We start from the raw sequence: 13418 nt of genomic DNA, 5'->3' as shown, positions 1-13418 counted from the left end.
TGCTTATTATTTTTGCCTCAAAAAAGGCTCCGAAACTTATCGCTGCGAGATGGTGTATGACAGTTAAAGAGTTGTAGGTCAGTGGTTCCCAAAGTCCTTGAGAGAATAGGGCATCCCTAATTAGGATTACTTCACAGGGTCCTCAACAAAATGAGGATCAGTTCAGTTTCTCCATTATTTTATTATTTTCAAGACAGGATTGTGAATGATATAGGAATTTCTTCTTGGATCTATTTTCACTCTCCTCACTGTTTTCTCCCCACTTACAGTATTAACAGTTGTCCAGTTCTTTGCCAAATCATATCCAGCAACAAACATAATCTCAGATGGGGTTCCCTCAGACAAGGTCTCATCAAATGGGGTGTCGGTGGCCTAAAGTGTGACTATGTTGGAGCCCCTGCTGCAGGTCAGTGTTACTTAAACCATGAGTGGGGACCCCAATTGGGGGGGTGACCTGTTTTTAGTGGGTCCTCACATGTCTGGTGTCTAGGGTTACTGACAGAAGTTACTGAGTTTGGGTCCTGGAGTGAAAACGCTAAACAATTCCTGCAGGTTTGTATTAACTGTCCAGTAATGGAAGGCAATCCTATGCCCTTTGATATTTTCCACTTAAAGATAGGAAGTTGTGAACCTTGCCGCAGCATAACGAATAAATACAGTACACCCTATACATTGAGACAAGATGAATCCACAGGGCCACACTTAGACCTCAAACTCTTTTTTTCAGGCAGAGCCAGCAAGTATGTGAGAAGCAGACCCTGTACTTTAACACATCCATGTTCCCGGTGTGGGTCAAATTCAGAGAATTGCTCTGGCCTGGGTTTCCATTTTTTCTAACTACCTAAAATAATTTTAACACCAAGTTACTGTTTTATCATAATAATGTAATTGCAATAGCCAAATTTTCTCCACATAAAGGTTAGGTTTTAGACAGCTTCAACCTGATTCCATATGCAAATACCACCACACAACTTTATCACCTAAGCCTCCCTGGATCTAACAGCTAAATTCTTTAGGGACCCAGGCCTGACAAAGACATTTTTCTCCTAGTAGAGTTGTCAGGACAGAGGATGAGAGGAATGAGAGGACAGTCGTAGGAAAATCCTGTGGACCTGCAGAAGAAGCTATTTGCTGTTTCTTTCTCTCTCTCTCTCTCTCTCTCTCTCTCTCTCTCTCTCTCTCTCTCTCTCTCTCTCTCTCTCTCTCCCTCTCTCTCCCAAGGTACTTTGGGGTCAAGTGTAACAGGAGAAGTAGGGGAAATCCACTCAACGTGTCCTGATCATGGTTTCAGGTTTGTCTAGCAGGTTGCAGACCCCATCCCACTAGCATTACACCAGCGTGCACAAACACAACTGCACAAATTAACGGGCACAGCACGTCACGTTCTGGAGAATCAATGTATGCACGTCTTATGGCTCAGTGTCTGACCTAAGCTCAAGATCTAAGCAGTGGACAAAGCATGCCACTGCTGGCAGCAAGTTATGTGATCCCCAAGAAGTTCAGGAGGAATCTCACAGCAAAGACACAAATTCCTGAAGTAAAATGGACAGAATTCAAATTCCACTTCATGCTGGGCAAGTTGGTAGTCTTCACTTATACATTTTTAAATCAGTAAATCTCCCATTTTTTCTCGTCAGAACAGATAACCACTGAATATTAAAAAAAAATCCTTGATACTGTCAGAGAGAAACTCCTGTTAACATGGGCTCAGGTCTTTTAGATGCAATAATATCAGCGCCATCCTGTGGAAAATAGAATGAATAACCCCTTTCTACTGTACACCAAAATATACATGACCCTCACATGGTTACAACCACTTCTAACAAAAACAGCGTGTGTGTTAACATACAGCTCCACTGTGCTCCTGTTGTCACATGATGATCCACCCCAAATATTGCCTGTGTGCGGTCACATGGCGTCTGTGGGGATAACCAGCTTCACATGCCACTTATAGCAGCCACACAGCAGAGCGTGCAGTCGTTCATTACCTCCATCGTAACAGTGGAGAAGCATCCTGGCTCATGCAGTGGCTGCACTGTGACTTTTACCAAGCCTCCTTTTGATACAGAAGAAAGTTCAGTGCAGTTTCATCCAAGGCTTGTGCGAAAAGAGTAAAGGTTAAGTGTGGCCAAAGAGAGATTAGTTTCATTCTGAAAGTGTGTTTCCCTAAGACATCACATTACTTCCCTCTTAATACTGATTTCACAGGCTGGGGTTAGTATAGTTTTCAGTTACATGATCAAACTAATCCCTGGAAACATACTCACGTAAAGTCACCATTCTGAGTCTCTTACTGCTCTGAATCAGGACTTGGGAATGATTGTTCATGATGGTTAGAACATGTTTTGAATATTTAGCATCTATCTATAGGATAATAAAAGATTACCATGGGTCAGGAACAGCTGGCTTGACCCTGTTTGACCCACTTTTGCCCTTAACCACCCATTATGAGAAAGCTGCTATACTCCACATTCACAATGCTTGAATAATTACCACACAATAATGCAGGATGCTATAGCATACTTAAAAGCAATACTATAGTATATAGTACAGTACACTAACTACTGCAGAATATAGTACATTATAATGTACTTAGGCCAAATAATTTTTTTCTGTTGCTGATACATCTGACTGTACCATATGAGTGTAGCAGTTACCAAACATAACATGCCAAGTGAAAGGACATATCCATAACACTGTTAATTGGAACAATATAAAGAGCAGATGAAAGTGATGTAATTCTTGGTCAGACATTTCCATCGTCTCTAAGGATACAAACGCTGAGCCTTTATGCCTCTATTAATCATACCCCAAAGGATTGCTACCAGCCATTCATGTGTGTGTGTGTGTGTGTGCGTGCGTGCGTGTGTGTGTGTAACTGTGTGTGTGTTGGCATTTGTCAATAGAATAGACCCTATTTTCACCTAATGATCTCCCAATTCAGATTACTATAATATCCCTATAGGGATTTGTAGTGTGTCAGTGGCACTCAGGAGTGAGATTACAGTGATTTTATAACATTATATGAAATGTATTTTATCTCCTATGGTACCACTATAATATGACTATATTATTGCTATAGGAACTTATAGTTTTGCTATGTAATTTGAAAAATATCCTTTTAAAATTAATTACTGGATTATTCTAATTCTTTTTCGTAAGAACTGTGTTTGCCTTATCTACGAGGAAAGAGGAACTTTGTGTACCATCCTTTTGACACGTCATCTGGAGGTGCCGGACACACTTTACACGTTGCACACGCTGCACTTCCGGGCTCTACTCTGTTGTTGCTTTTTCCCACCGATGTAACCAGGCGACAGACGAACGGTAGTCATTTACTTGTTTTTCTTACATTTATTAAAATTCCATCCAATCGCGAGTGAATGAACAGAGAATAAACTCTGTTCTGGTGTGATTGGTTCTCTAATTAAGCAGTTTTAATCCGCTGTTTTTTGATCTGGCATGTTGCTCATTTTGCTGTCATCATCACCAGGTATGCATGCATTCATCTGACGTTGGAGTGATTTCATTTTGTTTCATCTCATGCATGCCCTCAATATTTTGCCTACCTGTTGAATTTGATTGTTTTTTCCATTTAGGTTTTGTATGTGTGTGTTTTGTGTTCTCTTTTGACCTAGTATTGTGACAGCTGTTAGCTAACAGTGCCCTCTGTATCGGTGATTGATTGGATCAGGGTCAAGCGGTTTGGACACCTCGTGATGCTTCGTTACTCATTTACACTGTGGGCTGTCAATTTGTCTCTTTTGCTTGTGCTATGTGGCACAGACATTGTTGTTCATCCCTAGGTTACACAGTGGTTGCCTGGGTATCTGCCTGTATGTGCTGGACTCCCAGACTGTACATGTTTAACAAACATTTTAGGGGCTAGGCTAAGAAAACACTTAGCCTGTGTGTTAGCTGCTTTGGCCGATCAGCTCCAATCAACATTTCACTGCCAGTAGCTCTATGAGTGATTTCCCTCTTGTCCTGTTGGCTGTTCAGTAATGACAGCAGTTATTATGCAAATACAGAATAGGGAAGTTACCATATACTCAATGCTGTATTTTATACTTTGTTAAATTTGTTATATTGTATCTTTATTTTCATTATGTGCTGTCATAGACTGTAAATCTGTCTGTAACTTTAAATCTCATCTTCAAATCATTCCTCTGTAATTTTATGCAACTGTGGTGCTAATTCTAGTTTTGTTCCGTATCTCTCGCTGTTTAAGCTATGTTTCAAGTTGAGGTTGTGGTGCTAAAAATGTTTTTTAATCATAATTAAATCATTACTTCTGAAACATATGGACTACACTTAGTTTTAGATGATACTAAGGCTAAGAATGCTAATTTAATTTTACATTTTCTCTAGCTGTGGTGGTAATTTCTTTGCTGTGGTGGCGCACCACTGCTAAATGAATACAGAGCAAACACTGTAAAGGTTAAATACAAACCTTCATTAGTAGCTTCAAATACTTGCTGTTGATGCTTCATTACAACTTGCAGTTAGTCCAGTGTAGCCTAGCTTTAATGAGCGCTGCTCTGCATCTGTTTGAAGCCTTCTCTCTCCTTCCCATGTCCCCTCCAGATTCGCTGAGGGCACGGCTGGTTTGATGCCCGCTGCTCCACCATGGAGCTCCCAGACTCGACCACGCACAAGAACGGGCGGCAGAGGAGGCCGGTGGGCGCCAACCTCCAACCTGAGAACATGAGGGACACGGACAGGGGGCAGGCGACCGCCTCTGACCCAGAAGTAGAAGAGGAGGCCGAGGGTCTTCTCCGGGGGTCGGACTCCGAGGACAACGGGCGTCCCAGAGTGCGGCCTGGTATCCGTAGGGAGCTGGGGAACGTGTCGCTTCTCCTCTTCCTCTACGTGCTCCAGGGGATTCCTCTGGGACTGGCTGGCAGCATCCCGCTGATCATGCAGAGTAAGAGCGTCAGCTACAAGGACCAGGCCTTCTTCAGCTTTGTCTTCTGGCCCTTCAGTCTCAAGCTTCTGTGGGCTCCGCTGGTGGACGCGCTCTACCTCAGCAAGTTTGGTAGAAGGTAAGATGGATAGCTGTGTGTTGGTTGGTCCTGTTTTTTTTTTTTTGTAGTTTGAATAGATGATAAAACTGAGATTCTAATCTTTGCTGTCAGATATTCTCCTCTACTCTGCATGTTTTTCCTCTAATTTCTCCCTATTATTTGCCCCTTCTTCCTGTCATCCCCCCCCTCCCCCCCCCCCCCTCTCTCTTTCTCTCTCTCTCTTTCTCTCCCTCTCTCTCTCCCCCTCTCCCCTTCTGTAGGAAGTCATGGCTTGTGCCCACCCAGTACCTGCTGGGCCTCTTCATGCTCTACCTTTCCATATCAGTCAATTCACTGCTGCAGAGTGAGGAGGGCCGGGGGCCGGATGTGGTTACGCTTACTGCAGTCTTCTTTACACTAGCCTTCCTGGCAGCCACACAGGTAGGCATCCATACACACCAAGACATATGCACACACACACACACACACACACACACACACACACATTCAAGAAGATACAGAAAGTCTGGTAGACAGACAGTTTCTATCTCTGTGTGTGTCTCTCTCTCATCCTCGCCCCTCTCTGTCTCCAAGGACATAGCTGTGGATGGCTGGGCTCTGACTATGTTGTCCAGAGAGAATGTGGGCTATGCCTCCACATGTAACTCTGTAGGCCAGACAGCTGGCTACTTCCTGGGGAACGTGCTCTTCCTGGCTCTGGAGTCCGTTGACTTCTGCAACAAATACCTCAGAACAGAGCCCAAAGACACGGGCATCGTCACCTTGCCAGGTATGGAGTGTTTCATTCATTGCTTTAATAATTTCTATCTAAAAAGCTGACTACAAACTTAACCCTCACCGTAATCTCAATGGAGACTTTATTCCTATCCCTAACCTAATAGATTGATGAGAGAGATCATTTTTGTGATCATTAATTTTAAAAAATGAAACAGCGATTGAATAAAGTATATCAAACCAAATCAAAACCTGTGACTTCGCAGCTCGGCCGAAAAATGAAAACCACTTTTATTTCTGATGCTTTGTGTTCCTTTGCTGCAGACTTCTTGTTCTTTTGGGGTGTGGTTTTCCTGGTTTCCACGACGCTGGTGGCCATCTTTAAAAGGGAGAATGAGCGCGGGCAAGGAAAGAGGAAAGTCCAGGAAAAGACGCAGAGCGTCACGGAAACCTACAAACTGCTGTTCTCTATCATCAAGATGCCTGCAGTGTTCACCTTCTGCAGCCTGCTTCTCACTGCTAAGGTACCTCACCATTACTTGATGAACCCAGAGTACCTTTAAAACATGCTTTTGTTGTTGTTGCTTCCTAAGTAGTTTTAATATGGCTTTATTATTGTCAGGGACCAGCAAAACTTTGCATGAATAATTTTACCTTTTTTTTTTCTAATTGAAATTGACAGCTGATAAAACCTACCAGCCTGCATACATGCATCTGTGTCAACAGAAATCACAACATTAATCAACATATATTTTGCAGTTTCCATGTTTGCTGTGTAGCATGAATATCCTTTCTGGGTGTGCATTTTACCGTATGTCGTTTGTTGTGTGTGTGTGTGTGTGTGTGTGTGTGTGTGTGTGTGTGTGTGTGTGTGTGTGTGTGTGTGTGTGTGTGTGTGTGTGTGTGTGTGTGTGTGTGTGTGTGTGTGTGTTCCAGATTGGCTTCTCTGCAGCAGATGCAGTGACGGGTCTGAAGCTGGTGGAGGCCGGTGTTCCCAAGGAGCAGCTGGCGTTGTTGGCAGTGCCCATGGTGCCACTACAGATCCTGCTGCCTCTGGTCATCAGCAAATACACAGCAGGACCCAGACCTCTGGATGTCTTCTACAAGGCCTTCCCTTTTAGGTTTGTAACACACACACACACACACACACACTGGCACACAGACTCATACATACACGCACAGTTATTTGAAGGACCTGGATTTAGAGAAAGTAAGACACAATCTCACACACAAACGCACACATACATATATAGATACACACACACACGCGCCAAACATACACACTCAAACATGCAGAGCCAATGCGTGGATTAGTAGCTGTCGCATTTCACTGATAATCCTATAGATTTGCATTGAGAAAGTCGTCATAACTGGCTCATTGAGAATGAATAACAATTTCTCTTTACATTTTGAATTGATTGAACTGAAAGCGAATAGTCCCCAATCCTAGTGTGTATTTGTATTTTTATATATGAGAACAGCAGTGCGCATGTTTGTCTGTCTCTGTGTGTGTGTTTTGTATCGTGTGTGTGTGCTCTAACAGTGTGTGTGCTGTTCTGTGGTTGCAGGTTACTGATAGGGCTGGAGTATGCTCTGCTGGTGTGGTGGACCCCCAGTGTGAAACAGGACGGGGGGCTCCCTGTTTACTACTACGCTATAGTGCTGCTTAGCTACGCACTGCATCAGGTTTGGTGTCTCTCTTATTCTCTTTAATACACTATTTTTTTCTCCTCCTCTCCTCTTCTAGACCAGTCCTAGTTTTCCATTTTGAGTTCACTTTATTGTCTAGCAAGTGTTGGGAAGACTCTTTCTCCTCTCAGTCTCATACATTTCCCTTCTCTGCCCCCTGGTGTTGCTACACAGCATAATAATATTTACAATATCAGGAACAGGGATACAATATTCCCTTTTTTTCTGCAGAATTTCAGGCTTTTTCAACACAATTGGTGTAATTTCTAATCTTATTCCTGCATTTCTGCCCATTATTTATGTTAATCTGTGTTACGGTGATCATGGCCCTGTATGTTTGATATCACTCCACAATAGTATAGTGCATAGCCGTTCACAAAAAGGTTTTTAAAAAATGATTTCAAATGTGTTTGGTATCTCTGCCAAGGAGGTCATGTTTCCACTGCAGGCTGTCCGTCTGTCTGGCAGGATTTCTCAAAAAGATACAAATGGATTTCCATGAAATCTGGGGGACAGACAGGCCTTGGGCCAAGGAACAATTGATTACATTTTGGTGTTGATCTGGGATCCACCATTAGGCGATAATCATTTTTTAGCTGTAACTGTGAAACTAACAGACATGGACTTGATTAAATCCTGTTTGCAGGGTCAAGAAATCAATTTAATTTAAAATTGAAGTGATTGGAACGATGTCTTTGGGTGTAACAGCAAGTTGGAGTATGCGCTCTCCGAGTGCCTTCTAGTTTTAATAACATATTGTTATTCCTCTCCTGTGTTTTCACCCCAGGTGGCGCTGTACAGCATGTACGTGGCCTGCATGGCCTTCCACGCCAAAGTTAGCGACCCGCTGATCGGAGGGACCTACATGACCCTGCTGAACACCGTCACCAACCTGGGGGGAAACTGGCCCTCCACTGTGGCTCTGTGGATGGTAGATCCACTGACCTCGAAGGAATGCCAGGGTGCTGTGGGACAGAGCTGTGGCTCCCCAGAGGAGGCAGGGGTGAGTGAGAGAGAGAGAGAGAGAGAGAGAGAGTGTGGGCGAGTGAGTGTTGGTGGAATGTACAGTGGTGTATGAATATGGCTGTTTATGTACATAATCACAGAGAAAGTATTAATTGATCTCTCCTCTGCTCTCCTCTCCTCTCCTCTCCTCTCCCCTTCCCAACCTCCAGCTGTGCGTTAAGGAGGGTGGTGTGTGTGTGACGACACTGGACGGCTACTACGTGGAGTCTGTGGTGTGCGTCGTGATCGGCTTAGCCTGGTGGGTGTGGCTCGGGAAGAAGATGAGGCAGCTGCAGGACCAGAGCCCGGCTGCCTGGAGGTGCAGAGCCAGCCAATGACGATGCTCCGTCATCAGTACCAATGACTCTTATTGGTGCACCTCTGCATTTTCTGTCCCAAAGTGGCTGAATGCTGGACGTAACTCCATCCATATCTGCCTGGCTCACTCCCTCTGGTCCTACTCTAGTTGCTACCGTTAAACAAAGGCAAACACTCTCACACTTTCTCACTTCTCTCACCTTGAACTACATAAACATATGTGAAGAAATAGCCCATCTTCTTCATCTTCTGTGGACGTAAAAAAAAAAAACCCATCATAACTTGTGTCGTGCTCACTGTGACAGTGTCCCTCTGGAAACTTAAAGAACCATTCAGGCTAACTAAGAACTTTTATAGAAATTTGGGAATTGCTGCTTTTTTTGTCGTACACTCTCTGCTGCTTGAAATAGTCAAACCAAACCAGACCTGGGTCAAATTGAGTTTTCAAATAGTTCTTGGTGTTTGTTTTAACCTGCGTGGAGTACCAGATGGGTGGTACAAAGAGTACAGTACAGAATATACAAAGAGTGCTTTTGAGTAGCCAGAAATCAGTACTGCACGTTAATGTTTTCCTACCCGGCCGGTCACTGATTGTTTTATGCCAAAGGATACTAAAGGGACGAGAGAGGAAATAGAATGTTTTCGACAAAACATGGAAATGTCCTCCTTTAAGGTAACGTGATGCCTTGTTTTTTCCTTTTTTTTTTTTTTTTTTTAAAGATGCATAAAACATGCATTTTCCAGTTTTGATTTGAACATTTCACGCCAGCGTACACACCACCAGAGTTTAAATAGGGTAAATGGGGTACACTGATGGGACACTTTTCTCTGTTGCAGTCCCACTTTGTGATTTAGGCTGACAAAACGGGTATATTTTTTTAAACTTAAAGTAATTGATTTATTTCACTCGTCTGGCCCTTTAGTCATTTTAGTATATTTGTCTGAACTGTCCTGATGCTTTTAAACTCCACCCATCTGGCACTCCATGAAGGTTAAAACCAAAGTGAAGAATTATTTCCAATGCTATTTAACTCAGATCTGTAGCTTTCATTTTTTATTTCCCCTTGAAGTTATTTGTGCCTTGTTCAGCTCTTCAAAGGCTCTCGACTTTGAAAAGACATGCAGCAACAATCACTCAAAGCCAACACTTCACTTGTAGTAAAATAGCCAGGTTAGGGAAAATTACTTTGGAAAATGCAATTGTTGAATTGTTGAATACTCCCTGTGTAACATCATAATCAGTAACATAGTTTGTTGGATTACACAACATAACATTATTACTTTTGGATTATTTTGCCTCCCAAAATCCATAGAATATGAAGCTGAGCAAACATTCCTTGTGAAGAATTTTATTTTAAACAGCGTTATACCCACCATCTGTAACCATTATCAACGATTGTTAAATTGACTAAAATGGCAAATGCCTTTTTTGTTGGGGTAATCCAACAAGTTTGCATCAGTTTTTCTTAAATATGATCACCGCTTAAACCTTTATGAATCATTTGGAATCTTATTATTGTAATTCAGTGCTCCCCAACACTGGAAATAGCGACATTGGACAGTGCAGTTTTTAATCATTGGAATATGTTGGTCATCAATAAGCCTGGTTGATAAATTACTTTTGGTATGGTATATTTACAGTATTCATAGTATTCTGTTACATCACCACACAGTCATCTTGGTAGGAAAATAACAGGGATTGTAATAAATTAACAGGTGATTACAATCAATTGACAAACGCAGCCAATGAGCTGTGTGTATTGTAAAGCGCCATATTGGTAGGAAATGCATGTGACATCATAGGAATTCTATGAATTGGTACCAATAATTGGGAGAGGAAAACCAACATATCTGCTGATACCATTTTACTACATATATTACTTCATCCCCTTGCTAGACCAAATTCTAGACCAAAATGCATCGTTACTCACATGCCTGGTCTCCACTGGCCGGGCTTCAGCTGTGCTGCAGCCTGTCGGGCTCAAAGCCAGCGCCTCTACTGTATTTAGAGCACAGTCAAACTTGGCTGGACCAAACCTCGGCCAGCCCACCGGGCCAAATATAAAGGATCCACTGTTATTTATTCTAGATTGAACATTTACTGTGTTTTGGGGAATAGTTTGGTGCATAAATTCAGTTTTAAAACAATATTAAATTTATATCTATCTGACAGAATAAGCTATTAGAAGAACAGCACAGAAGATGACACTTTTCTGCTGTTTGTTTTGCTGCTCTTTCAGTGAGAACTAAATACTTATTCAAGGTGCAGGAGGTTATATTTTCAAATTCTGTTTGGCTAGATGTAAACCCATTTCATTCCATGACTGGCCCCAGTCAGGCTGAACAGAGCTAATGGAGACAAGGCAATTGTAGGATTTTGTGTACAATTGTTTTTGTGCTAATTATTGCTGGGACATACTGTACGTGAAAAAAGCCAATATTGGTAAATGTTGATATATTGTTGCAGCGATTCAACGGTTGATTGATCCTAATTTGGATAGATATAGTAATGTAGCTGAGGAGTTGCAGGCTTAAGCCTGTCACAGTTGTAGTGTTGGTCAAGGATCTCTTGCCAGGTCCCATCTGGGTGGGAAATTAACACCAGCCACCAGCCAGAACTAGTCAGTTTGAGCTGTGGTAAGTTTATCTGCTTGGCCTGTAACCAGCCATCTTGTGGAGGCCTTATAGTCTAAAAGTCTTGTTGGCTGGTAAACCAGTGAATATGGCAGGCTGATTTGGGAATTTACCAGCCGCAGTGGCCTGTAAACCAAAAGTTAATTTCTTCTTGCCCATAAAAGCAAAACAGATCCCAGACCAGCAGCCTTGGTGAGAAACTTGATGAGTGAAGGCCCTAAACACGTGTTGCGTATTGTACATAGAACTGAATCTAACAGTATTTCCTCTGAAACCAGCATAAAAGCCAGCTGCTCTGTTAAAGGGAAATGTTCGAGCACACAATCAGGGTTCATGTGCGCAGGGATCTGTGTCTGTAAAGAGTTCTGGTTTGATATTGACATGATCAGGAGAGGATTAGACTCCTTTGTTTCTGTTTTTTGCAAATTAAGTTTCTTTCTGGATGTTTTGATGGCTGTGCTGTGAGCCACAGAGCTAAGGTTCAATATTTCTGGGTTATTTCAGTAGCCTTTGTAATTTTTTGCCAGTCATTCCTCTGAAGTACAGAGGTCAGTTGTTGTACATTAGACTCACATAGGCATTGAGCAACCTCTTCAGTTTGTACCAATCAATAATAAATAAATCTTTATTATGTGATCTTTAGTGGGCCTTTCATGTTGAATTTGTGCCAGTACATTACTGTAATATGACAATATTACATCCTGATAGCTATTAAGGCGAACTACGTTGACTTGTTTTGATTTTCTTTGACAAATGTGATCATGGTGGATGTTTGTGACTGTTCATTTCAGCAACATATGCATCGTTTTTTGTAAGACAATTTTAGATTGGGGTTTGAGATCTGTACTTTGTTACCATATATTCGGTCAGCTTAACTGGTTTTTAGGTGGTGGTTAACTTCTGCTCTAATTGATAAAAACATTTTTTTTTTTAACTTGATCACACAATATTACCTCATGACCCCTCAAATCAATGGCTGGAAATGCACAAAAAATTGAAAAAAAATAAAAAAATTTATTTTGTTGTTAATTCAGAATTAGTCAATATTTATTTTTCCCCCTGCAGTTTTTGTTTACTGATGCCCGAGTCTAAATCCCAAATTGCTTTTCGAGAGAAACACATAGCACAGGGTGACAGTACAGTGAGAAATGTAAATATGCTAGCAGCTATGCTGTATAATGTTCTGATGAGGAACTTTTATACTGACATTCACAGGATGCAATATTGATGAGATTTGAAACAAATCTTATATGTAATAAAACAGATATGCACACTCGTTGGGTCTTTTTGGTCGTTTCTCTTGAACATGGAATGTCAATATGGATGATTGCTTTTCATCGGACACAAAACACAAGATGCACTCGATGTTTTTTATTTTATTTTCCTTGCCTTTGAGGAATTCTAAAATTCCCCTCCTAAACAACAGTGAAGGTTGATGCGAGAGGCTGAGGGCGGCTGTGAGTGTTGCCACCAGTGTTCTGAGCAGTACAGGAGCCGTTCCTAGGGACTTCTTGGCAGTAGAACTCCCTTGTGGCAGGACTGCATCCAGATCAATCTTCACACACAATCTCCACTTTGAATTTACTCCAGAGATCAGACGGGATCCGACGTCCTGCCGCTACTGCGAAATGTGACGATAGGCATGCCATATTCACTCATCTGGCCCACAGCCTCCTGGGTCAGAGCAGCACCAACTGAGATCGGTTTGATGTTAAGTGTCGCGGAACAGTGAGTCACACCGATTAGCTTCAACTTCGCACCGAGCTGAATTATGTCTGGTGATGTGTCAATTGATCCACTGATACATCCCATCCTGTAATATGCCTGAGGAGATGATAATTGAAGGATGGATCCCACATCAAATAAGCCATTCAACAAGTCATCCACAACACCAATACTGAGAGAATGTAAAAAGTCAACATCTGTTTTTTATTTAGGCTCTCACTGATTCATCATCGATTTATAGCATAGTTGATGCATCCATTTTGTAAAACATTGTAAGACATAAAGCTATATTCAATACCAGAACCT

General features: G+C 42.1%; 1 protein-coding gene across 1 annotated transcript; it reads left to right on the top strand.

The window, feature by feature from the left end:
* The first annotated feature begins 3294 nt into the window (after nt 1-3294).
* Nucleotides 3295-10444, top strand: slc33a1 (solute carrier family 33 member 1). The gene is made up of 9 exons (XM_071896990.2): nt 3295-3493; nt 4588-5045; nt 5288-5447; nt 5601-5796; nt 6066-6265; nt 6678-6862; nt 7310-7427; nt 8218-8433; nt 8606-10444. The coding sequence occupies exons 2-9, from the start codon at nt 4630-4632 to the stop codon at nt 8771-8773; spliced, it is 1659 nt and encodes a 552-aa protein (XP_071753091.2). The 5' UTR covers nt 3295-3493; nt 4588-4629; the 3' UTR covers nt 8774-10444.
* Nucleotides 10445-13418: the final 2974 nt, after the last annotated feature.

Source organism: Centroberyx gerrardi, chromosome 6, assembly GCF_048128805.1.
Source record: "Centroberyx gerrardi isolate f3 chromosome 6, fCenGer3.hap1.cur.20231027, whole genome shotgun sequence".
Taxonomy (NCBI): domain Eukaryota; kingdom Metazoa; phylum Chordata; class Actinopteri; order Beryciformes; family Berycidae; genus Centroberyx; species Centroberyx gerrardi.
The sequence above is the reverse complement of the archived record's forward strand: the minus strand, read 5'-3'. Positions and strand labels throughout refer to the sequence as shown.

Excerpts from the sequence above, each read along its gene's own strand:
- slc33a1 (XM_071896990.2), top strand. The coding sequence starts at position 4,630 with ATGGAGCTCCCAGACTCGACCACGCACAAGAACGGGCGGCAGAGGAGG. Across the intron at positions 5,448-5,600 it reads CCTTCCTGGCAGCCACACAG|GACATAGCTGTGGATGGCTG; the intron begins GTAGGCATCCAT and ends TCTGTCTCCAAG. Across the intron at positions 6,266-6,677 it reads GCCTGCTTCTCACTGCTAAG|ATTGGCTTCTCTGCAGCAGA; the intron begins GTACCTCACCAT and ends TGTGTGTTCCAG.